The sequence below is a fragment of the Agelaius phoeniceus genome, chromosome 5, assembly GCF_051311805.1.
Source record: "Agelaius phoeniceus isolate bAgePho1 chromosome 5, bAgePho1.hap1, whole genome shotgun sequence".
Lineage (NCBI taxonomy): Eukaryota > Metazoa > Chordata > Aves > Passeriformes > Icteridae > Agelaius > Agelaius phoeniceus.
The window spans coordinates 16,051,438-16,076,974 of record NC_135269.1 but is presented as its reverse complement, the minus strand read 5'-3'; the positions used below and the strand labels follow the sequence as shown (position 1 = coordinate 16,076,974).

General features: G+C 44.6%; 1 protein-coding gene across 1 annotated transcript; it reads left to right on the top strand.

Moving 5' to 3' along the window:
* The first annotated feature begins 3,497 nt into the window (after window positions 1–3,497).
* KCNJ8 (potassium inwardly rectifying channel subfamily J member 8) lies at window positions 3,498–15,669 on the top strand. The gene is made up of 3 exons (XM_054631697.2): window positions 3,498–3,907; window positions 4,146–4,592; window positions 8,089–15,669. Exons 2-3 carry the CDS (start codon window positions 4,228–4,230, stop codon window positions 8,987–8,989), a joined length of 1,266 nt encoding a protein of 421 aa, XP_054487672.1. The 5' UTR covers window positions 3,498–3,907; window positions 4,146–4,227; the 3' UTR covers window positions 8,990–15,669.
* The last annotated feature ends 9,868 nt before the right edge of the window (window positions 15,670–25,537 follow it).

Sequence of the window (25,537 nt, the reverse complement as noted above, 5' to 3'; positions counted from 1 at the left end):
AGCCTTAGGATAAACTCCAGGAAGAGGCACATAATGAACAACAAACTTCACTATGCAACTTACACTGGACAAGGGGCACTAGTTACATGTATTCTGATGATAAAAACTATTTCTGTCCTGCTGCTCTTGCATGAAACAGGGGGAGAAAGAGCTAGCTCAGGGTAACAGATGCCCTTAGTTTGCAGTTTCTGCTCTTTCATGTTTGATGGATGTCCTGCCAGCTCATGTAGGGAAGAGTTCACCCACACTGTCCGAATATGGCTTATCAGCTTTGTGTCTCTGTGGAAGCCTCACTCTAAGTGCATGACATCTCTGGACGCCTGCAAAGTCATCCTATCTCTAAGCTAAGATTAGAATTTCAAACAAAACTTATTACAAAGCAGGATTTTCTGAAAGGGCTGGACAGAGCTATAATGTGGAAATTTCAGATTCATGTCTAAGTGCACTATTTAATCCTGATTTTAGATAGGCATAATTGTAAAGTGATATTTACCATAATATCAGTAATGCTTGTGGGTGGAGGGGAATGAAACATCAAGAAGGAGACACATGAAGGGCCATAAGAAAACTGGACCTAAAACTGCCATCAATTCTGATCATTTTTTTTCCTGAAAAGGCTGTGTTCACAACACTCAGACACTCTGTTCCTTACCAAATGGGTTAGGAGACCTTTTAGGAGATTTTCCCAGCTATTATTTAAATCTCAGACAGAAGTGTGCATGTGGCAACCATGCAAGTATTTAAAAGGTCAGAGGGGAAGGGTTTTAGTAGCTGTCACTCTCCAGAGCATATTCATAGACTGGAACTTGGAGAAATGGATGCTGTGCCCAGAGTCGTGGCTGGAGCTCCTGATCCTCACATCCCTGTGGTCATGACCCAGCAGGCTTCCTCAAAACTCATCTCCAGTAGAAGTGAGGAGGAAGGCATCTCTTCCAGTTTTGAACAGGCAGAGAGGAAAAGATAAGCCTTTTTCCTGCAATGTGTGATGGTGGGTCAAAGGATCAGTAACTTTGTTCAGCCACACTGGGGCTGTGCCAGGATATTTGTATGTTTGATGGATCCTTTCCTATCTCAGCTACAAGAGTTTCAGCCTCTGCATGGTGCCCAGTTAAGGGGGAGGAAACCTCCAGCAGGTTAGTGGGGAACACATGGGCCTGAGAGCTCACAGGGAACTCCTGACAGTGCCAGTGCTGGCAGCAGTTTCTGTTCCACTTGAGTAGCTCAAGGAATGTCACTTCTTGCTCCCACTTGCCCTCAAAGATGGGCTTGATCCATTTTTCCAAACTAGCTGCTAGTCTACACACGAACTAGATGTCACACAGTTGCACTCACTACCAGCAGAGATGGCGTGGGGAGCACAGCAGCAGCTTGAGCCTGGGGGAGAAGGGATGAGGCTGAAAACAGCCACACACGTGGGTTTATGCTCTGAAGTGGCAAGTAAATAAAACATTTCTTGGTGCTTCTGTGTCCCCGATTATAAAGCTGTGGATTTCAAGAACTTCAGAGTTCTTGAAACAGTGCAATTGGCCATGTGGCATGAGCTAATTTCTGTCAGAAGCAAAGTCATACAATTCAAGGATCTCATGAAGAAGTGAGAGGTGGGAAGTGTTCCATGCAGTTCCCAGATACTTGGTTTTTTTTTTTGAGTTGCACCTAACAGCTGTACTGGGGAATGCCAGTCTTGTTTCTAGCCCTAGAACAGAACAAATACTTCACAGGACCTAAATGGGAGAAGGGCAGAGGAAGAGAATAAGGAAAAAGGAAAAAAGGGAAAAGGGAAAAAGGGAAAGAGAACTGGTACTAAACCAATAGTTACAGCTAAGTGAGATGCACTTTTGGGGCTGCATGAAACAAATGAGGCAGCCCCTCTAGAGCTGTCTCTGCCACCTCATTCACAGAAGGGTAATTTCCCAAGTTCTCCAAGCCCAGCCCATGAAGTGCCATACACCAACAATGCTGACCCTGCAGATACCCACCAAGTGATTTTATGTGTTTGTACTCAGAGTCTGGTTAAAATCTAAAGGCATTTGGCTTAGACCCTGATTTTTCAGCATCCCATCTGCCTAAAGTTAATTTCACACATAAATATTTAGCTAATTGCCTAATATGACTGGGGCTTTGTGTCTGTCTCTCCTCTGGCTACTGGCTATGTGGTATTAGCAAAGGCCAGTGCTGGAGAAGTTTCCAGGAACCACTCATCTATTTAAAGTTGAGCACGTGCATGTGTTCAGCAGGGTGGATATCTTCAAGCTGAGGATTACACTGCCTGTCAAATGTGCCTTCTCAGTTTTTCCACGCCTGAGTATGCTTAAAACCTTCCTGATTGCACCAGGCCTGTCAAGCTTTTCCCTAGTTTACAGAGAGGAGTGAGGTATTTTGTTCTGTAGAAATTTTATACTCTAGAGGTGATTCACTTGAGTGATACACAGAAAAGTTTGGAACCTCCCTACTGCACACACACACGTACACACACACACACTCTCTCACACTACTTGGATACAAGGGAGTTAATCCGACAAAATCTCTGGACTTTCCTTCATTAAAATCTGAATGTAGATATTTTCATAAAGTTGATGCACTGTTTATTCTCTCCATTACAAACCCTAAGACTTCAGGAAAAAAAAAAAAAAAAAAAAAAAAAAAAAAAAAAAAAAAGCTGCGATTTCCAAGAATGCAAGTTTCCAAAGTTTCCATTAAACAAAAGGGCCAAAATTGTTAACCTCAACCAGTGGGAAAGAGAAAGAACTTCAGGGATTTCACTGGGGAGGTGGAGGAGAGATTGTCATTGTACATCATTCTTCCTACCCATCCCAAATACCAATCCTCATCAGCCAGTGCCCATTTCCCAGCTGAACATTAAAACGGGCCTGACGCTGCTCAGCAAGAGCTGTGACCCGTGAAAAGAAATGTTTTCCTTCCCTTCTTGCAGAGACAGGTAATTAAGTTTATCCAAAGCTGCAAAGGTCATGAGATTCTGGCTTTGGTCCCCCAAACACTTACGCACAAGCCTTGCTTCCTCTGCCTCAGCCAGATTCGAGGGAAGATAAAGTTAGGAAGGCACAACTCTTGGCTTGCCGGGGGAAGCAGGCAGGCGCGCAGCTCTGTGTAACTAGCACAGACCAGCAGCGTTAGCACCTCCTCCCGCGCAGCGCAGGGAGCGTGTGCGCCCGTGCTCCGCATCCCGACCGCTGCTCCGAGCCCCGGCCCCGCATCCCGAGCCCGAGCCCCGCATCCCGAGCCCGAGCCCCGCATCCCCAGCCCGAGCTCCGCATCCCCAGCCCAAGCCCCGCATCCCCAGCCCGAGCCCCGGCCCAGCCCCTCCGCGCATTCCCCCGAGCCCGAGCCCCGCTCCGCCCGCCCCGCTCCGCCCGGCCCGGCCGCGTCCCGCCCCGTTCTACGGTGAGTGGCGGCCGGGGGCGGGGGGACCCTGCGAGGCGCCAGGGGGGGTCAGGCAGCCCTGCCCTCCCCCGGTGGGACGGGCCAGCCGGGGAGCCGGGCTTTCCGTGCGTTTGTTCTGTCACCCGTTTGGGGACAAAGTTTGGGAATAAAGGGAGGGTTTCCCCGCCTGATCCCGGAAGGGAAGGAGAGCTGCGAGGGAAAATGCGACCGCTTGCTCCGAGGAGTCCCGTTCCCTGCCTGCCGCACCTCCAGCTCAGTTCCTTCTTGTGATGCTCTAGGGGGACGAGGCAGGGGCTCCCCACAGGTTGCTGGATGAGCTGCGGGGCTGCAGCCGTAAGGAGGGAGTCTCCTCGCGTCTCCGCAGACTAACTTCGGCTCTAACCACAGACGTCTGATTCTTCAGGTCCTGAAGGATGCGAATAACTTAGTGCTTCGTGTTCCGGTCCCCATCTGAGCACTGCTGTCTCCCGGAGAAACAGCCTGAGGAACCGAGCTGATGTCTGTCACGGTACTTTACAGCGACTTTGTGAGACTGCTGTGCAGCCTCCCTTCATGCAAGGAGTCTCCAAATAGCATCTTTCATATCTGCTACGAGCTGATACCGACTGCTCATATAAAAATGGTGGTCTGAGAGAGAGAGGGCACTGTAGAACCAGCATTTAATGTAGTGGGGTTTGGCAGGGGGTACCTTAATCGGGGCTTCTTGCACAGGTGACAACTCTGACCAAGTTCACTCTTTTTTGCAGGGTAAAGCAAGCCCTGCAGATACTTGCTAGAGGGACCACCCCCCATTTTGCATCTTGCTGAGTGGACTATGGTGGCAGGAAGATGTTGGCTCGCAAGAGTATCATCCCTGAAGAGTATGTGCTGGCACGGATCGCTGCCGAGAACCTGCGCAAGCCGCGCATCCGCGACCGCCCGCGCAAGGCCCGCTTCATCGCCAAGAACGGCGCCTGCAACCTGGCCCACAAGAACATCCGTGAGCAGGGACGATTCCTGCAGGACATCTTCACCACCCTGGTGGACCTGAAGTGGCGTCATACGCTGGTCATCTTTACCATGTCCTTCCTGTGCAGCTGGCTGCTGTTTGCCATGATGTGGTGGCTGGTGGCCTTTGCCCATGGCGACATGGACCCGAGCACAGAAAACCCTTCGAACAGCACAAAGTGGACGCCGTGCGTGACGTGTGTCAGGTAGAGTTTGGTGGGATGAAGAAGGGCGGGGACAGAGCTGCCAGCTGTCCTGGCATTGTCTGAAGTGCAGCTTTTGGTTTACATGAACTGTTGGGTTTGGTTGAGACAGTTGAAAAGTGCAGTGTTTTCCTCTAGATTGCGTAAATTCAGCAAGCCTCCCGGGCTTGGAAAATACTGTACTGTAGATGTCTTTGATTCCTTACAGGATCTGAAAGAGAGGGAGACCTGCTGCTTTTCATGTGTCTCCACACTCTGTGGGTAACTCGATTGCCTGTCGAGATAAGAGCCTGCTGCAAGAGTGGGTATGTGTTATATGTATTGTAACGTTGTCTACGGCAGCGGGAGCATCCCCAGCGCCACGTCGGCCAGAGGCACTCCCTCCGAGAGGCAGGGAACCAGCCCTGGGTGTCAGGCAGGGCACCAGTCAGAGGTGCCAGGAAATGAGTCACTTAGAACAAAACTGAGTGTTTCGAGATGACTCTCCTGAGAGTGTTAAATATGTGGGGCTTCAAAATATCTTGGTGAACCCATAGGCCAGAAGTTGGACAGAGGAACACTTTCCACACCATGCATTTGTGTCAGTCAGTGAAAGCTTAAGGGGTGACTGGATTAAATATCACCTGTTGAAGTGTCCCCAAAGCCATGACAATTGTCAGGGCACTGATAAGCTGACACAAACATACATGGAAGAGAAGACTGTGGATTAGAGGTGGGGTAAACTGTAAGATAACTTAAGGATCTCATCAATTAAATCTGCTTTTTTAACATTAGTTTTTTAGATAGAACCTGGTGGTTCTGTACCACTAGGCTGCCCCAGATCATCTGCCTGTATACATTGCTGTGCTGAGAGGGTCTGGGTATTGCAGGGTGCTCTGAGATATCAGTGAATCCACTTCCCTTTTCTCCCTTCTCCCAGAAAGTTTTGAGGTACCTCACCAAGTCTGAAGGGACTTTGTATCTGGCTCATGAGGTAGCAGAGATTTAATTCAGATTTAATTTAGCAAAAAGAACAGTTTTTTTGCTAAATGGGGATTTTCCAAGGTAAAAGAAGAGGGGATTTTCCCAAGCTTCCCTTCACCAAGCTAGGGGGAATTGGAGTAAGAGTTGCTGTCTTGTTTCTTTTCCGATGTCTGGCCACAAGCAGTGTCCTCTGAAATGAGATGTCATGACCCAGCTTGCACCCGCAGGAGCGTTACCCCCGGCATTTCTGGGATTTGTGGGATCTGTCCAACTAGAATTAGTGAACAGTTACAACCCTGCAGCTCTCCAGGGTCAGCTGAGGGGACATCCTGTGTGTGGCTGGCAGCTCCCTCAGCGTGGCTGCTGTGTCACCCTGCAGATCCTGAGCTGGGGGCGAGGGGCTTCATGCCACTGGGGCCAGGCACATCCACAGCCAGGACTCTGCCCCTGTTCTCTCTCCATAGCTGCCTGTGGATCTTCCAGGATATCTGCTTGGTAAGAAAATGAATGAATCAATACAATTTCAGGTTTAGCCCATGCCGAAGAACACACACCCCTCCCTCATGGGGTGTCCAGGCAACAGCTGCTCCAGTGCCCATATCCAAGTCATGAGAAATCTCTTCCTTTCCTAGGGAAATCTGGTGACCACTTTGGTCAAAGTCATAAAGTAAAGATGTGATTGCTGACAGCTTTAAGAATGGCAAGTTTTTGGGTGTAAAATACTATTGGAATGCCAAAATCATGACAAAAAATTTTTAGCCTACTTCCCTGAGGTTTAGGCCCACGGATATTTCAGGAGAGCTTCTTGGGTGGGTGCCATTACCTATTTACAGGAAAACCTGGCTCTGGAAATTTTAACCAGTACCTAGAGCTTGCACAGCCCTTTCATTTTATGAAGTACTGTAGAAATTTCTAAGCCTCACATCTCTTTGCCACAGAAAGCAAACATTATCCAAAATGGAAAGCTGCTACACAGCTCTGAGGGGAAGGACCTGGGAACAGTGTGATTTGCACTTTCTCTCTCCCATTTCACGTGGTTAAAATGCTTTCCAAACTTGCTCTTTCACTTACTTCCACTGTTAAAAAGATGGATTTTTTTTTTCTTTTTTTAAAGAAGGGTGTTGCTAAGGGAAGTCAGACTACTTACTGGACAGATTTTTAAGCTAAATTAAGCTGACTGAAATTGAATCCAGAAGCTGCATTCTGCATATAACTGAATATTCATGATTATAAGAAATCATTCCATGGATTCTATTAAGTAACTCCTTCGTCCCTGATTTCTTCAGAGTGAAATACAAAATAAACCCCCTCAATACAAAGGAATTTGTTAATGGTTAAGAATAGAAAAGGCAAAATAAGAAAGTTATTTCAAAGATACGTGTGCAGAGACTGGCTGGTTTTCTTGAAGATGGACTTTCTTATTGCCCAGAAAATTATTCTTGATATTGCCTATGCTATTTAAATGTGTCTTCGACACCCCAATGAAAATATGGCTAGAAAAGAAAAAAAAATTTAAAAGCAGATTAATTGAAAAGCAAAGCAAAGCCAATGAATTATTTAGACCCATCTTCATGGCCAGGATATATTTCCTACTGGTATGGCCCTGTTAAGCATTGGATGCTTCAGATTTATTGTATTGCACTGTAAGGATGTATCTGGAAGAAATAAAGGAAAAAATAAATATAAAAGGAAGTTAAGGACCCTGATATATAGAGGGGATATGACTTTGTGGCTCCTATAAATAATGTATTTTGGGAAGTTTGTGGGCAGCATTTGCTGATGTCCAGCACCATAGTGTTTTAGGGTATTTAACTTAAACCCACACTTCTATATCCCACTTCTGTGTTGAAATTTTCCAGCTGGTCTTGCCCTGGCAGTGAGCTGAACCCAAGCCCTGGGTCACAGCACTGTCCTGCTGCCAGGGTGTGCAGGGGACACCTGGGGGCCACTGGCCTCTCTCTGCAGCCTCATCCTGCTCACTCACAAGGCGAGCAAAGGTTTGGGAAGTGTCACAAATCTCGGAAAGCCCCTTTTCCCCACCAAGAAATTCTGGGTCACGATTCAGGTAGCATGAGTGAAGTGCTGCAGTTTTCCCTGTTTCCTTTCCCTGCACAGGCTGGTGGAAGGATCTCAGTGTGCCAGCTGATTGCCCATGCTTCCCAAAACTACCTCTCTCTACCAAGGGCTTCATGAGATGGAGAAGGTGGAAAGCCTAGCTGTTCCAGAGCTGTTCACTAAGCCAGTGGGCAGCCTGTGCTCCTGGACAGAGATTCTGTGAGCTGCTCAGGGTCACCCAGATGGTCTTTGAGGAGCCCAGGCTCTGAGGTCTCCGCTGCCACCGTTAGACACTACACCTACAGCCACACGAATCTGAGCCACCAAGCATGCAATGCTTTGGCTGGTGTTAACAGAAGGCTTATGTGTACTAGAGCCATACAAACATGACCTTAAGTTTGTTTCTGGAAGTACATGTTAACAGCTTCTCAGTGTGTGCTCCGTGTCCTGAGAGTTAACTGGGTGCAATCTTCCCCTACAGGTCTTTCACCTCCGCTTTCCTCTTCTCCATCGAAGTCCAGGTGACCATTGGCTTTGGGGGCAGGATGATGACTGAGGAGTGTCCCCTGGCCATCACAGTTCTGATCCTGCAGAACATTGTGGGGCTGATCATCAACGCCGTCATGCTGGGCTGCATCTTCATGAAGACGGCGCAGGCTCACCGGCGGGCCGAGACGCTGATCTTCAGCCGGCAGGCGGTCATCGCTGTCCGCAATGGCAAGCTCTGCTTCATGTTCCGCGTGGGGGACCTGAGGAAGAGCATGATCATCAGCGCCTCAGTGAGAATCCAGGTCGTGAGGAAGACCATGACCCCTGAAGGAGAAGTCATACCCATTCACCAGGTGGATATCCCTGTGGATAACCCCATTGAAAGCAACAACATTTTCCTGGTGGCTCCCTTGATCATTTGTCATGTCATTGACAAGCGGAGTCCTCTTTATGATATCTCTGCTTCCGACCTGGCGCTCCAGGACCTGGAGCTCATTGTGATACTGGAAGGGGTCGTAGAAACCACGGGCATCACAACACAGGCGAGAACCTCCTACGTGGCAGAGGAGATCCTGTGGGGTCACCGCTTCGTGCCCATTGTCACTGAGGAGGAAGGCGTGTACGCTGTCGACTACTCCAAGTTCGGCAACACTGTCAAAGTGGCTGCACCACGCTGCAGTGCCCGGGAGCTTGATGAGAAGCCCTCCATCCTCATCCAGACCCTGCAGAAGAGCGAGCTGTCCCACCAAAACTCCCTGAGGAAGCGCAACTCCATGAGGAGAAACAACTCCATTCGGAGGAGCAACTCCATGCGGAGAACCAACTCCTCGCTCATCGTGCCCAAAGTGCAGTTTATCACACCCGAGGGGAGCCAGAGTGCCTCAGAAACGTGATGCACAGCTTTGTGCTAGGGCACTGGGCTTCAGAAGGAGGAGGCACCTGTGGTGTTTTCCTTCAATTTCCTTTTACTTAAGAAAACAAGAACACAATGCAGAAGAGAACCGTGCAAGAACTATTTATTCCATTACTTACTGAAAGCACCACCTAATGGCATTAGAAAACAGCTTAGCACCTAGTGTATGAATTAATAAAAAATGGCACGTACACTAAAGAAAACACACTTCACTCATGTAATATAATGCGTATTTATACTTGTTTTAGTGGCATGCTGATTTTTTTAATCGTATTTTTCTTATCAAAGGTCTCTTTCTTACCTTCTGCTGGCTGTCACAAAATGTGGGGTTTTCCTACGCAAGTGAGTGCTTCACAAAACTTCTATAGTCAACAGCTCCCACGGATTTTGTGCATGACATTTGGATATTGATCTTTTTGTGTGAATTCCTTGTTCTCTTAAAGGGAGTAACTAAATTCCTCAAGGATTTCACTGGAGAAGAGCGACCATTTCATCTTTGGTTTCCCAGGCTTTTTCTTTTTTGTTGGTTTGTGGCAAAGGCATTTTGAGAGCAAATTCAGGTCAGGTGTTGTGACCTGTCCATCCCACAGGAAAGCTGGTGTCACTCCAGGCAGGAAACCCAGCAAAATGACGGAGTGCCGCTCTTCTTCTCAGGGTGAAATACTTGGCTGCGGGACAACACACATCTTAGATTAGCTGTAGGCCAAGCTGAGAAATCCCAGTCCTCCTGGCTGCCACCTGGGCATTTGTTTCACTGAAATTATTCAAGCTGGAAAAAGAAGATGCCTCTTTAACGTTCTCATCATGACAGAAGACCAAATACTGTTTTCCTCTCTCTGATAGATTCATACATGAAGGAAACACATGTATTTGTTTCACTTACTTTTCATAGGATTAAGTCTGCATCATCCAGAAGAAGGTTATTTTTTGCCAGTGGGAACTCATGAATGAGAATGAGAGGGAAGCCTGCCAATAATATTAGAGATAGCATTTTCAAAACTATCTGAATGCTTTTCAGGAGGACTTGGATGCTGCTGCTGAATTCCTGGGTTTTTAGCAGTGCCTCACCTGTGTTTTTATATAATCTGGCATTGAGAATTGGTGGGAAGAAGCTTTCCTCTTCAAATTAAAATTGGCATTTGTTACTTGGAGCCTTCCCAAAAATATCATCACACATTTTTCTACAGGAATACATAAAAGTAAGACAACTAATTCTGTCACATTTGGTAGCCTAAATTGATACATGTTTTTTCCCATGTGAGTAAGCATAACTATGGACAAGTTCCTGTTCAAATGTCTTGCAGAAATTGTTTTATGTCTGTGGGTCAAGAGAATTACTATCCTTGTTCTGACCCTCCAAGCCACTCAAACATTTAAATGTTTGCTTTTTTCTCTATGGTAAAACAGTCAAAGCTGGATTCTCATTCTTTTTGAAGGAGCTCATCAGCAATTTTTGGATGGATGGTTTCAGGCTTCATGAGGTGTTGGATGGTGGCATGGAGGGGTATTGCTCTGAGGTGTGGACTCCCTGCATTTGGAACAGATGCTCTTCAGAACAAAAACTGACAAAATACTTCATCTGAAGCAGCAGAGGAAATTGAAGTTTCTGCTGAAATCATTCATTCCCTGGCCTGCCCATTAATGTTCTGGAAGGGTGGATGGTGAACATCTGGAGAAGTTAATCTGTCCCTGGTATGTCCAAACTATGATCAGCTGCAGCTTCCAAGAAGAGTCAGAGTGAAGCACTATATTACAATTTGTCTCTGTCCTCCATTTCCAGGACTGTGAACTTCTCTGAGGCTCTCTGTTGGATACATGGTTAAGTCAAATGCTGTGCAAAAGCAGGTTTTATACAAAATAATAATAAAAAGAGTTACAATAATCTCTTGGTTTGAAAGACAGGTGTCTGCCGTGGAAGGTGGGAATCTCCCTTGGAATGGAAAAAAATATGACCCCCTTCCCTCTGAATTATTACAACTTTGAAATTAAGGGGCTTTCAGACAAAGATATGTGAAAAGGAATAACAGTTCTTTACTAGTCTGTGTAGCAAGGCAAACAAACAACAGCAGCAATACGGACAGAACCAGGAGCGCACCCGCAGTGGCTCAGCCGCGGCGCTCTCCCCTTCACTGCAGTTCCGGTCACGGCCAGCAGGGGCGCTGCTGGCTCCCGGCCGGGCGGGGCGGGTACGATCATTCCTGCAGGGGGCGCTGTGTGCGAGCTCAGCCGCGTCTCCCTCACGCGGTAATGGCGGCGGGCTGGGTGGTGAAAATGGGCCTTAGCAGGGACCGGGGGGCAGCGGCTGGGACAGCAGGGATGAGCAGACACCAGAGCAGCCAAGGAAATGTATCAGAAACTCCACAGCTGTAGCAGGTGTCATGGCAGGCAGGGATGCTGGGTTAGAGTGTAGAGGAGAAAGCAGTGGGACTGGGCAGCAGCAGCCAGGCTCCTCCCGTAGCAGCTGCGGCATGAAGCCGGGAAGGGGAAGAGGGCTGGGGTCCTGGGTTTCTCCCCTGAGGCACCCAAATAGATGGTAAGGGTCCCTTCCAGTCAGATTGGGTGTTAGTAATGTCCCCGTCCAACAAGTGCTCTTACGAGCAAAGGCTCACCCACAGTAGGAGACACAGTGGAAGGACAAAAGCTCCATTGTGGCAGCAAATCCTCTGGGCAGCGACTGCAGACCAGCTGTGGCTACTCCAATGCCAAGAGCGAGAGGAGCCCAGCCAAAATCTCATGGTATCTTTGCCCTTCCAAAGAGAAAACCTCCCAGGTAAGAGAGTAGCCAGCTGCATGGTTCCCCCACCTTTTTGTCTCTCTTAAGTACTGCTCGTTATTGTCTCTTAGCCACAGATGGGACAAAATTCCATAAGAGAAAGAAACAAAAGGAAAACTCCTAACCCCCAACAAATTATTTCTTCCATCTCTGATTTTTCTCTATTCCTTTCCTTCTTGTTTCTTTGTATTCTTCATTCATTCTTCTATACTCTTGGTCTTTCCTGTATCCCAGCCTTTTCCAATGCTGAACAGATAAACAAGGCAGAGCTTTGTGCCATGAATGTTATGTTCATATGTGTTGTGCTCCTGCTCCGTGCAGAAAATCCTTTTGTGCAAAGCCCCTTTCTTGAGCAAGATTTGCAGTCCTGGAAGAGGTCAGGGACAGAGGCAGCCAGTGATGGAGAGCAGGAGAGGGGTCTTTGGTCAAGGAGCTGCTTCCCTGACTGAAAGGACAGATTTCAGACCCAGCTTTGCAATATCATTGCATGTCCTTTCATACCCAGCTTTGGCTGCTGAGGGGGCATCAGCTGGCAGCACCACAGCTCAATACGTTTAATTATTTATTCTCCCGGCCAGCTTTATCAGAAAGGGGGTTTATTTTAAATTTGAAGCCTTCTGTTTGCAATACAGCCTGACAAGTTAAGGATGATAGTGAGATTTCGACCAAACCGTGCTGACAGTTTATGTTAGCAGTTAACTACCCATCTCATTGATAATAATTTAGTAAATTAGATTAAATAAGGTATCAACATCATCCCTTCACATTTATTTGTGTCCCTACCATTCCCATCCCTCTGCAGCACGGTGTAACTAGAACTGCATACTTGACTTCACTTATTCTGTGGATTTAATATGCTTTCGCTCTTTGTGCAGCAAAGCTTTTCTAAGCTAAGAAAAGTAATTATAAAGTCCTTCCAGGACAGGCATAATGTCTGGAATTACTCTTTATTTTTTCTTCCTAGCTCTCACCTCAGGAGCTTCTATGTTTTAAACAGAGAAATGGCAGTGAGAGCCTTTGTCCTTGTTTGGGACACCCAAAAAATTCAGAGTTACCCTGGTGGGGACAGAGCAAACAAACACCGACAGTGCTTACAGGGGATATAAAGGTTAATGCTTCAGGGTTGAAGCCAAGATCTGAGTGATAGGATTTCGAGGAGGCTTTCCCTCTTGGCAGCTGAGTCTATGGCTGTCACCTTCAGGACTTCTTGCACTCTCTTTTGCAAAATCTGGTGCGAGCCAGGGACAGAAGCTGGAGCTTGGCACTGGCAAGGCCCTGCTGCAAGGCACACCTTGAACCTCTCTGCTACCCCTGGCATCACTCTGGCCTTGTAAAACAGTTCTGCCCCTTGAGCATGTCTTCATGAGCACGTTGTCCCACAGCGATCTGCCGATACAACTGCCTGGCTCTTTCCATACAAGGGCTACCCTTCCTTCTGGGCCTTCTGGGGTACTCAGGACATTGTAAAGTGAGAGCCAGAGGAACATTCAGGTTTAGTTAACATCTCATGTGTGCTATGGCCCTTTGTCCTAAAGCCATGTGTCACTCCAGGGCAAAGGGTCATTTCAGAGGTTTTGCCTCAAAGCCATTGTGAATGAATGTCATAGAAGTCTGAGCCTTTATCTACACTTTATAAAGTTCAGGAATCATGCTTTTACTTTGCAATCTGGATAGTAGCATGGACACATTATTTTTTCTGATTAAAAATAAAAAAGATGGTTAATTCTCCACATCCTTTTTTTCATCACAAACTAGAGACTGAGGATATTTTGTGAAACCAGTTTCCAAGCACTCCAGTGGTTATTATTAGCAAATGTTTTTTTGCTGCAAGCCACAAAAGTAGTTAGGCCAAGACCAGAAAGGAGCTTTGACAGGAGAAAAACCATTTGATATTATATGATGAAAGGAACAAAGCTTTCAATATTTTCACAAAATATAACCTCTGCTGGGCCTGGTGGCCTGGTGTTTTCCAAACACTGTGGGGGGGTTGCTTGAATAGCCAGGTGAGAGTTAACTTTTTCTCCCCCACATGCTTATATTAAAATATTTTTTCCCTATATTTGTGTTTGCATGACATCCAGACTAATTGAAGATGATAGACAGGAATTTTCTAATACCCTTAGCATATTAATGATGCTTCTCCTATTAATAATCCTATCTCCCTGAATTGTGTTTCCTATTTTCCCTTAAGAATTCTTTGAACATTTAAAAAAAAAAAAAAAAAAAAAGAGATTTCTCATGTGATAACTGGACAGTAAAGATAAAATATGTTCCCATATTCCCTTATTGGATGCTGAAGAGAAATTTAGCCTGCAGAGACAAGATCAGTGCTGTCCAAAAGAAACAGCCACTGGGATTGAGGCACTCACAGTCAGCACACACCACCAAGGGCGTGGATACCCAAATGTCATGCTCAAAATCCGTGGGAGCTGTTGAATTAAATTAAAAGAAATATTTAAAAATAGTAAGTATTCAAGGGGTTTCTGGCTGAGGACTCTCAGAACACTGATGAGCTATTAGCTAGCAGTGAAAGGAATGTTCTAGTACCATCAAGACACACTTCAATGCAAGGAAAACAAAAAACATCCATTCAAGGAAAATATAGTCCATACTTTAGTTATTGCTACCAATTATTTGAACATTTAGGTTATTAAAAATTCAAAGAGGCAAAAAAATCATGTTGGATTCTGTCTTCACCTTTAACAAAAGTTTAACACCTATTTTTTGTACCCTAAGGAAGAGTTGATCTATCTGAAGACATCACTCCCAGCACAAACATGCTGCAGTTTTCTGGAGGATACTTGTTAATCTCGGCTCACTTTTCTGGGCCCAGTGTGGGGTGCAGGATGTCATGGCCTGTATTGCTCAGTATGTCAGATGGGATGATCTAATGGTCCCTGCTGCACTCCAAATTTATGGATAGAGAGAGTTTAATGAATTTTGGTCAAGCAAAAGCTTTCCTCTGAGTCTTAAATTAATCTCCCACAGAGGAAACAAACAAACATGGGGGAACAGAAACCCCAGCAGAGTTAGGCATCCCCAAATGGTTGATTTAATTTGACAAATGCATTTCAGTGCTAATTATGGATTCTTCAAACATCATTGACAAATGTCCCTAGGGACAATTTGTAAAAATTAGGGTATCTCATTGTTACAGGAGTTTTCTTGGATTCCTGCTGTTGTTAAATTTTGGCTTAGTAGCAAGGATGAGAAAGCCAGCTTCTGTGTGGGCCAAAGTGAAATTACATTTCTTGATTTTATGGTCTGAGGTCTATTACAAAGACCATAAAACTGAGGAATGGCACTGGAGTGACTGCAAAAGGGTATTGTGGTTTGGGGCTCAGCATCTTCCTCATCCAGGAACATCACTGCTTTCCTCAAGTGCTTTTTTTTTTCTTTTGTAACCACAATAGCCATGAAAATTGATTGCATCCTCCCATGGCCCAGCCTTGTTGTCCTTCAGGGTGTATTTTTTGATGTTATGTCTTTCATTCTGGGTCATCTGGTTGGTCTGTCAGAGAGGGGCTGCTTCTGCTGACTGTCAGGGTTTCCAAATTCAGTCAAGGGCAGGACATGAAGCAAAACTGAAGGGTTGTGCCACACACTGAAAGAAACTCTGCTGAGTTTGAGCGAGAGCAAGTGACAATTGTTTTCCCCTTGGGTGGTCAGCTTTTTGTCTCACAGCTTTTCAAAAATATATCAAGTACTAATAAATGTTGTCTGCTCAGCTTTAGCTAGTGTTTTAAATCATATTATAAACAGATACTATTCTTGGCTGATCTGATTAAATTGTTTGGCATGTGCTATTTTTTCCATATACAAAATCTCGCTGCATTCTTTAAATATTTTGTGTTAAATTAAGAGAGTAATAAAATTTCTGGACTGAAGCTTTCCTTATAGTCAGCTCCTTTATACTGTCAACATCCACATGAAAAATGGAATACAAGACTGAATGTGCTCCATAAAATATTAAATTTAACCTAATTTTAAAGATGTGAATATCCTTTAGTTTATATTATCAGCAAGTATGGTGTTACCAGTCATGGGTGTTTTCCTTAAGGGACAATAATCTGTTCAAATATCAATTCAATACTCTGCTTAAAGATAAAAAGCAGCAGGCAATGAGTCCCAATTCTGCCATATCAATTATGAGAGGAAAGGCACAAAATCAGAGAAATAAGAAGTTCAGAAAACTGAAATAAAAATTTCTTGACCATGTACTGAATGGTAGGTGAAACAGTCTTCAAAACAGAGGTGCCAGAGACTTTACAGGTGGCAATGTTTAATCTGAAATCATGGACAAGACACGTACAAGCACGATAATTTAGCATGGAAACGTGCAATCAATCATATCTTTGTCATTTCAGATGCCAACATCTGAGCACTCACTCACTGAGAGGTTCTTAGTGGTGCCCACAAAACAGAAATATCATTTTAAGTAGGCAGTCACACCTTGCACAGTGTTTGCAATCCACTGCCAGCAAGTGGTGATAACTCCTTAGTCTTTCCAAAACCATGTATCTGTGTATATCAACACATTCTTTCCTATTCCACTTCAAGCACAGAACTATTAATTCCTCAGTAAAATCCTTCAACTTAAGTTCTCCTTGGGCACATTATCAAATCAAAGGAGAAAAACTTGTTTACCTTGATATATATCTTTTTATATATATATATATATATATACATATATATATATATATACACATATATATACACATATACATTTATATATTTAAAGAAGCACTGCCAGATTTGACAGTAGGGATTCTCCAAGTTATTTTTACTTTGGTTTTCCAGCCAAAAGATTCCATTATATATTTATAGAATGAATCCTCCTTCTCAGAGACTCCATTGTGCTTTAGGGAGAAAAGACCTTCAGTAAGATGGACTTCTCTCCCACCTCAGGCCTCAGCTAACTACACTGACATCTGAGCAAAACTTCCAGCTCCATCTCTTCTGGCAGACATTAAGGAAGGTCCGACACAGCAAAAAGTGCAATTTTTTTTTTGGGAGAGCAGGCTCTGAAGTGGGAATTTTCATCCTTATTAGGTCAACCTAGCAGTGATTAATGTGACATGATGTCACAGGAGGAGCGCTGGTTGTGAGACTGGTTTTGTTTGTAACTCTTTCCAATGTGTTGGTTTAGATTTCTGTCAAGTGTCTCAGTGAGTTTCTCATGGTTTCTTTCCTCTGGGATATTTTCAACTTGACTTACATTTGCATGCAGTGGTGGAGAAAGGCTGGGAGCTCTTACCCCCATTAGGATTTCCAGGCATTTCATATGGGTACTTTGGGAATATCATTTGGGATATGACACTGGGGAAATAAACTGCAGAGGAAAAATCTGTGCGTGTACAAATGTGTGTCTGCAAATACATATCCAGATTTTGTTGATGTTTTGTTCCTGCTGTGAAAAGGGGAGAGGTTTGCCTAGTAGCAACAGATTCCAGACCTCCCTTTGAAAAACCCGCCCACAATAATTTGGTACCTGAAATCATCAAGAGGCTGTGACATTTCAGCTTGGTAAAATTGCCACAAATACGGACCCATCAGCACCATGCACACAGAAGAGGGCAAAAATACCTTTCGAGGGGTGAAATGTTCATTATCAAAGACTCAGAGAGCTTGCCAAATGGTTTCCCTCAGAGATGTGAGCTTTTAAAGGGTAGCACTTACTCTCAGTGCCCATTTGTGTCCCTGGGGAGCTCCCCAGCCATGGATGAGGCCGCAGGGGAGCTGCACATGCCGTGCAGGATATGGAATTTGGTCATGGAAATGAGCAGCCAGCACAGAGCTACGTGCAGCCCCTTCGGCCAGGCAGGGAGTCGCTCCCAGCCGGGTCACAGCCGTGACCATGCGAACTCCCAGCAGCAGCAGCGAGGATCAGCCCCGATCCCATTGCTCTCCAAAGCACATGTGCCTGATGTGCCCCCAGGGAAAGCTTGCTCAGAGCTGCCAGAGCACAGTTCAAGGGGCTGTCAGAGGCAAACCAGATTCCTGCTTCCATTCCTTGGCTTTTGCTTTTCTTCCTACTAAGCCACTGATTATGGCAAGTGAGGGTCTTGCTCACGCTCTGAGCACTGAAAACCTGGATTCTCTGTGGTAAACACAGAAGTGTGAATGCTGAAACAATTTGGCTGGGCCACTCCAGTGAATCAGCTCAACAAAGGGCTGCTGGGCAAAAGGAAGAATAAAATCCAGGAATTGTAGGACAAGCCATCTCCAGCACACATGGAGTATTATAATGACACAATGACCAGGCAAGATGGAAATCAGGGATATCAGAGACAGCAGCCTTGAAGAAATTTGTCATCCAAGGGAGGAGAAGACAGCTCCTCTAGGGAACCAGGCTAATGTGGGAATGCTCTGAAGAAGTCAAGGGACAGACAGTGTTTTAGGAAAGCAGAAGTGAATGTCAGCTGGTCACAGTTTTAAAAACATTTCTTAGTAGATGTACTGTTCTTTCTGGTGAAGTAAATGTGGTTTTGGTTTATTTCAGATCAAAGGCTTCTGAAAGGGAGATCTTCAAGTGCTGGATTCCAGTTGGTGTTTTGAGAATCACTTGCTAAGACATAGGTACCTAAGAAATTGTGAATTGTAGAGTTCTGCCTGCTAATATGAATAAATAGAACAAAATTAAAACACTCGGGATGCTGTTACCTACTGAGATAAAAAGTGTTCAAGGCCAGGCTGGATGGGAATCTCAGCAACCTGGTCTAGTGGAAGGTGTCCCTGCCCATGGCAGGGGGATAGAACTGGATGAGCTTTGAGGTCCCTTCTAACCCAAAGCATTCTGTAAAATGCTTCTGATTCTGTAAAACACCTGAGCAGCTCTGAAATCCTAAACAGCTCAGCAATCCCTATACACTTGTGAGAAGCCCCCTCCAAATTAGGAGAATTCTTAAGGATCCTACAGTTAAATATCTACTTAAAGAGTCCAGGCAGGAAGAGCATTCAAAGGGAAAAGTGGCAGGATCTCCAGAGCATAAATCTGTCTAGCAGGGGAGTTTTCCTAATCCTGAAGCAGCTCTTCCCAGGCAGCGTGGGTGTGTGCCTTCAGCCCCAGAGAGATCTTTAATCCTAAACTTCCATACAAACACAAATATCTTTGTTTAGACATTTCAGTGCAACCTCTGATGGAAAAGGAAACAGCAGTAAGGTTCTAGTTGCCCTTTCCATATGGCAGCTGGCTACTTTTGTTCCATGGGTTTTCTGGCAAAAAAAAAAAAAAGAAGAAGAAGATTATGTAGAAATGGAACCTCAATAAAGAGAAAAAGATACATCAGTAATCGAGTAAGAAAACAAGATTTGGTGTTCCCTAAGATAATGTCTCACAGTTCAGTACTGGTTTTGAGACAATTGGCTCCTTTTGGAGACAGACCTCCAGACACTGCAGGATAGGCTGGTGCTGTTTGAAATGCCAGATCACTGTACAATTAAAATAAATTTAAGTAGACTGTTTGGATTACTTGTGTGCATTTATTAGATCTGTCCTGCCTGCAAAGTGCCTTCCAAATGCTGTGAATGTGAGCAGATCCTATCTGAAAACACTATCAGGTGCAAAGAAGATGTTCAGGTTAGCTACATTTGTTTGACATAATCTGAGCATAATCTGAATCTGGTGTTTTGTGGAGGATTTCAAGTTTTCCAGATGCAACCTCATCATATTTTATAACCTTTATTCACACTAACTCTGCTATATTTCCAGAAGATAGAACAATTATTTAAATTTTATAAACAGGGTTTGTTTCTGGCTCAAAACCATAAGAAGTACACTCTAGTTTGCATTCAAGTATGTTGGTCCCCACATTTCATTTGCTGTGGGAAAATGTATGAGAGCAGGGAGGGGCAATGGCCCACCACTGAACGGGGGTTTCCTGAGCTTGCTGTGCTACCTGCCACCAAAACATGGCCAAAGTAACACAGCCCAGCTCAGTCTGGCTCAGAAAAGCTCTGGGAGGACAACCCCCTGTATGTCCACTGTCATAAACCAGTTTAGCCTTAAGCCTTACAACAACATAATTACATGTACTTCTTGTAGCCAGGGAAAGAAAAAATGACTTATCTCATCTGAGCAAAGGTCCAGTAGTCACTTGAGAAACAAAATGTCAAGCAAGAAGAATCTCCAGGGTACTGAGCATTCCCAGAGGAAGCGAGGGACACGTTTCTTCTCAGGAGATTTTCCCACTGTTGGAAAGCCAGGCCATCATGCAGTTTACATAACAACAACAAAAAAAGAACAGATCCCAGCAGTAACAGATCAATTGTGCTGGTTTGGCGTGTGATTGTTTGGATTTGGTTTTTTTCCTACTTCATAAACCTGAAATTAAATATCCACAAACAGTATTTTATATCGTTTTCCTGGTGGTACAGCTTTCCCTTTGCCATTTGAAATAGAAGAGCCAGGACTGCAATACAAAATCTCACTGGCATCGAAACCAGACCACAGTGCACACATCCCCTTCTGACATACATTGCTGTGCTATATGAGAGGAGTTGGAAAACATGATAAGGATGTCATAACTTAATTTACAGGAATTGGTTTTCTGCTGAATTCTCCCATGGAACATGTCCCAGAGTACAGGAAAGGGAGGCTCTGTCTAGTCCCTCATGCATCAGTCAAAACTGGATTTCTCACAAAAATGAAGAAACACCTAAATACCCAAAATACATGTCCTACTTTGATATAACCTTTCTTTACTAAGTGCTAAACCCCAGCATGCTAAGGGAGAGGGATAATACTTGGATTATTTTTATGCATAATAAAATGAAGTTCTTGAAAATTTCCTTTCTTTCCTCATTACCTTCCTAATAGACTACAGGGTAGGATGAAATTACAGCCATAGGAATGTATTCTCATTATTTATCAAGCCTGGAGGCTTGATCAGACAGTTTATCAAACAGGCTTTACCAGAAACCAAAGCCTAGAAATCCCCAGGCATTCATTCCCTTTCACACAGTACAATATTCTGGGAGAGTGGAAAATCAGAATAAACATTCTTTACTGTGTGTGTATATCTCCATATAAACACATGTGTATGTAGCTCAAGGAACAATTTCAGAAGCGACGATTAACAGATATCCTACATAAGTCTTGTGTGTTGTTCTTCTGAAGTCTCCAATGGATTTCTTCTGAAAGCCTTTAAAAGATGGATCCTAACCTCTTTTGCACTGCTGCCTAGTTGGCAGAGGATGCAGAGCAGATCAAGGCTTGTGTAAGAAGTACATATTGTCTCTGATGGGACAGAGTTAAGAAATAAGCCCTGGGCACAGTATCATCCTTCAGTCATAAGCAGCTATTGGATCACACTTTGTGCAGAGGAGAAGCCATATGGCAGCATATTTCTTGCTGCTCTCATCAGTAAAGAAGAGCCAATCATTCACCATACATTTTGGCAATCCACGCTCTGCATTTCCCAGCAAACACATTCTTCCATAATTTAAGCAAGATCTACGTCAGTGGTCATTTTTCTTAGTGACAGATATGTGACAGAGCTCCAGTGGAACTTGCTTGCCTTCCTCATGCTTTTGTCCCTGTTTGGCTGAGACAGACAGAGTTGGTCAGGGACAAATAGAGAGATTCAATAAATACAACCAATTTGGTTTGATGAAGAGAAAAATGAAGGGTGGGTGGATGAACAGAGTTCCCTGACTGTTAAAGGGTAGTCGGGAGCATTGCATTCTTCAGTATCACTGGCCTGTCACCTTGGGGAGTTCATTTCCACATAAATCAAATGTTAACCAGACAGGGGAAAACTGTTCTCACTGTTACAAAGGAGGCAGCTGGCCAGCTCAAAAGGACAAAATCTCTATTCCTCTGGGACATATGGAAACGGTCATTACAAGACAATATTTATTTATAAACACACTTGGCCCCATCAATTGGGCCTGAATATATAGAGGAATGGAGCTTATTAGTAAGATAAAGCTTTCCCATGACCTATAGAGGACACTGCATAGGGACCACAGATGTTCTGTATTAAAAAAGCTGGAAAATTTATGTCAATGAAATGGCCATGAAAAGCTCAGTTGGAAAATAAGTAAATAAATAAATAAGGAGGTCACCAGCAAAGAGAAGGTTAAGGACACTGGAAAATGGATCTTCCAGGATGCTTAACCTTTATTTATTTAATTAAGCGGAACAGATCCTGACCTCAGCTGCATGTGTCTCTTCTGAGCAGCTCTGCTGAAGTTACCCGAAATTCTGGATTTGCACCACCAGAGCTGAGCAGATGGCTGATCTGTCACACAGGCAAAAAACCCCATGGCAATGGGATTCACACTTCTCCTGGCAGGGAGTGCCAGGAAAGGCTCAGGGAAGGACTGTGCTTCAGAATTACATGCCACTTTCTGATGCAGATATGGAAAAATCTCTGTCCCTATCAGATAAACTTGTAAGGACCCAGCCTCAGCTGTATAACCTAAATCATGGAGCTTCTTAGCACAGAATTTGTAGCCTATTTTGAGATGGAAAGCCAGAAAAATGACAAAGAAGTGTCACAAGACCAGATTCAGTTTTTATTTACCAGGACCTTCAGATCACAGAATTGGAGAATACTCCAAGTTGGAAGGGACCCACAAGGATCATTGAGTCCAGTTCTTCAGTGCATGGCCCATACATCTGGGATCAACCCTTTTTGGTGTTACAAGCACCAGGTTCTGACCAGCTGAGCTAACTTAAGCTCAGTTTAACAGCTGGGCTGTCCGAGCCCATGGATCATCTCTGCTCTCTGCAGCTCTGACTGTGCCCCCAGCCAAATGCAAACAGTTCCCCATCCTGGCTGGCCTGAAGCCTTGAATCCAAGGGTTTGTGTACCTGCTCCCTCTGTGGGAGCTGTGGGAGCACGGGTGATGTTGTTTGCACAGCTGTGGGCTCACTGAGCACCTGCAGCCTGGCTCACAGCCTCTGCCTGCACCTCAGCTGCTGCTCCCTCCAGCAGACACGGATGAAGCATCACAGCAGCATCTCCTCAGCCATCTTCATGGCCAGGAGCTTTCCAGCCTTTGACCACCAGCTCCTTGGGTCCCTCCATCTACCAGAGGGATGCCTTCCCTTAGAGCCTTCTGAGAGACATCCAGCAGGGAGTACTGATTCTTCCAACCATTTAAATGGATGTCCCATGTTCATGGACACACACTGACACTCACTGACACAGCAGGAACTAGGAAAAAAATCCCTGTTTCTTCTTCTTTCTGAAAGAAGTCCCTTTAATGGTTTAAGGAGAGGAATGAGGCCACAGAACATTGCCTGGGAATGAAACCCCCTTCAGAGTTTCCCAATGAAAATGCTACAGCTGTCAGAGTACCACGGGTGTGTGAAGGACTGACTGACCACCATCAGTGAAGTCCAAGTTCTTCCAAATCCTGAGGGTGCTGCAGCAGGTTTCCAGCTGTCCCTGACCTGTTTTTCTCATGAAATTGCCCTAAACCAGGACAGAAAGCCAGGCAGGCATTCACACAAGCACAAAAATACGGGTGCACGTCCACTCTCAGTGTGCCTCACTTTCTGTTCTTCCTTAAACACCTGATTTCACAGATGACCTTTCAGCTCACTCTATTCCAGAGCTATCCAGCTTTCTCCCAGGCATGGAGAAGGCAGGATATCCTCTGGATATCCCAGAGATATGGGTCCAGGCTGATGTAGTCCATTTCTCCCAGGACACACTGGCTTGGACCTTCCCAGCAAGTGGAATTTCTGAGCTGGGGGCAGTCACCCTGCAGCTGGTGAGGCCACGGAGGAGCAGGGGACTATGAGTACCCCAGAACTGGAGCACCTAATAAACATTTGAAATTACTGCTAAAACCCCAAACAAACCACACTGCAATTCAACATTATCTATTATTGTTTCCCATGGTAGGATAGATATAATATGTCAGTCTGATTACTGCAGGCTATATTTACAATTACTGAAGAATCCTTTTTCTTTTCCTGTGAGCTTCGTATAGTTTACACTGAGAGGGAAAAAAATCTCACAGTGTTGTTTTACAGAGTAATTTTCCTTACATTAGCTTTGTTTCAACTTTTCTAGGGGTGTTTTTTTTGCAGCATTAAGAAGGAACAAAAGAGTTGAAGCACATATAACCCTCTCTGGTTTATGAAAATGCAAGAATTTCCCACTTTTCAATGCTGAGGTGAAAATTTTCATCTGGAGTGTAATAATTACTGCAATATGGATTTAGTTGTATACCTTCAGTTCAGTCTTTGATCCAGTGAAACTTCGTGGGGACTTTTACAACTGGAAGTAAAACAGGATCCATGATCATTTTTCTTTGCAATAAGAGAAAGAAATCAAAATATCATCACTTTCATACATCATTAACAGAATTTTAAAACAGTGTTGGCCCCAGTATGAATTCCTGGTGCATACCACTGGTGAGTGGACTTCATGTCATAGATGACAAGTGTTTGATCCTGCAGGTCAGCCAGTTTTCAGGTCACCTCACTGCCCACCTATCTAAACACCATTTGCCAGTTTGTCTGTGAGGTTATGAGCTTGATCAGCATGATTTGTACATTTGTTCCTGACTATTCCTAGTCACCTCTTGTCCTTCATTTGTTTGGAAATAATTTTCAGGATTAGTTGCTCCATCACTTTCTCAGAGATTAAGGTGGGGCTGGCTAGTCTGTCGTTCACCAGAAGGGCCTTCTTGCCCTTCCTGAAGATAAAGGTGATATTTGCTTCTTCCAATCAGCAGGAATCTGCTGAGTGTCACAACTTTTCAAAAATAATTGAGAGTGGCCTCACAATGACATTAGTCAACCTTTGTAGGAGCAACCCATCAGGACCTATGGGCTGTATATGTCAAGTTTGTTTGTTTTGACATTTAGTCATTTGTTTTAATAATTTTGGACTAATTTCTCTAGAAACAGTGATACTAAATTTGTCATCTCACAGTCTGCAAGTTTTAAGTCATGCACCATTCCTTTAACAGAGTCAGAAGTTAGAGATTTCTCCCACACCGCAGTCCTTACTATCTAATTCATGCTTCAAGGTAATCTAGTTTGTTTATAAAACAACAAAAAAAGAGGAGGATAAATAATTTTACTGTTGTTCTCTGTAATGAGAGCCAGAGTCACGTTTGTGCACATTATTTACTCTGGCTCCCCTTGAAACAGGCAGCAGTGTTTCCAAACCAGTGCTGTATTTTGGGGCTAACCTCTCCAGTTCTCACAGAGGCTATCCTGGGTGGAATTAGAAATACTGATTCATCCCAATTATCTGTGCTCAGAGCTGTTCCCCATCTTCCCATGCAAGACTCTGAGTAAACCACAAAGGGAAAAATACTATCACACTGCAACCTTTCTTTCCAAATCCTCCGCTGTCCCTGGATACCACGGGAGCCCATTTCAACCACAGTAGGGACAAAGATATTTATTTTGATTTATGCTTTCCTATCTGCTCTGCCTTAGCCACAAGAAACTGATCTCCAGGCAGACACATCATCTCTGCGTATCTCTGCTCCCCAACTCCACAGTGACCTATTTCAGAAGTCAAACTGAGATCAAATGTTACTCTCTGGTTCATGGGTGGAAAAAAACCCAACTTTGAATCACAAGAGGAACTAAAGGGAAAAGATGTCCATCCTGCACACTGCTGTGTTCACAGTGAGTGCGCTTGGTTCCTTTCCCACACATCTTGGCTGTTTATTTGTTTTTTGATTAAGCTAACATGCATTTCAACAGCTGCATCCCTGAGAGTTTTAAAACTTGTCTAGGAGTAGGCTAACCCTTCAGCAGGAAAATAGGACTGG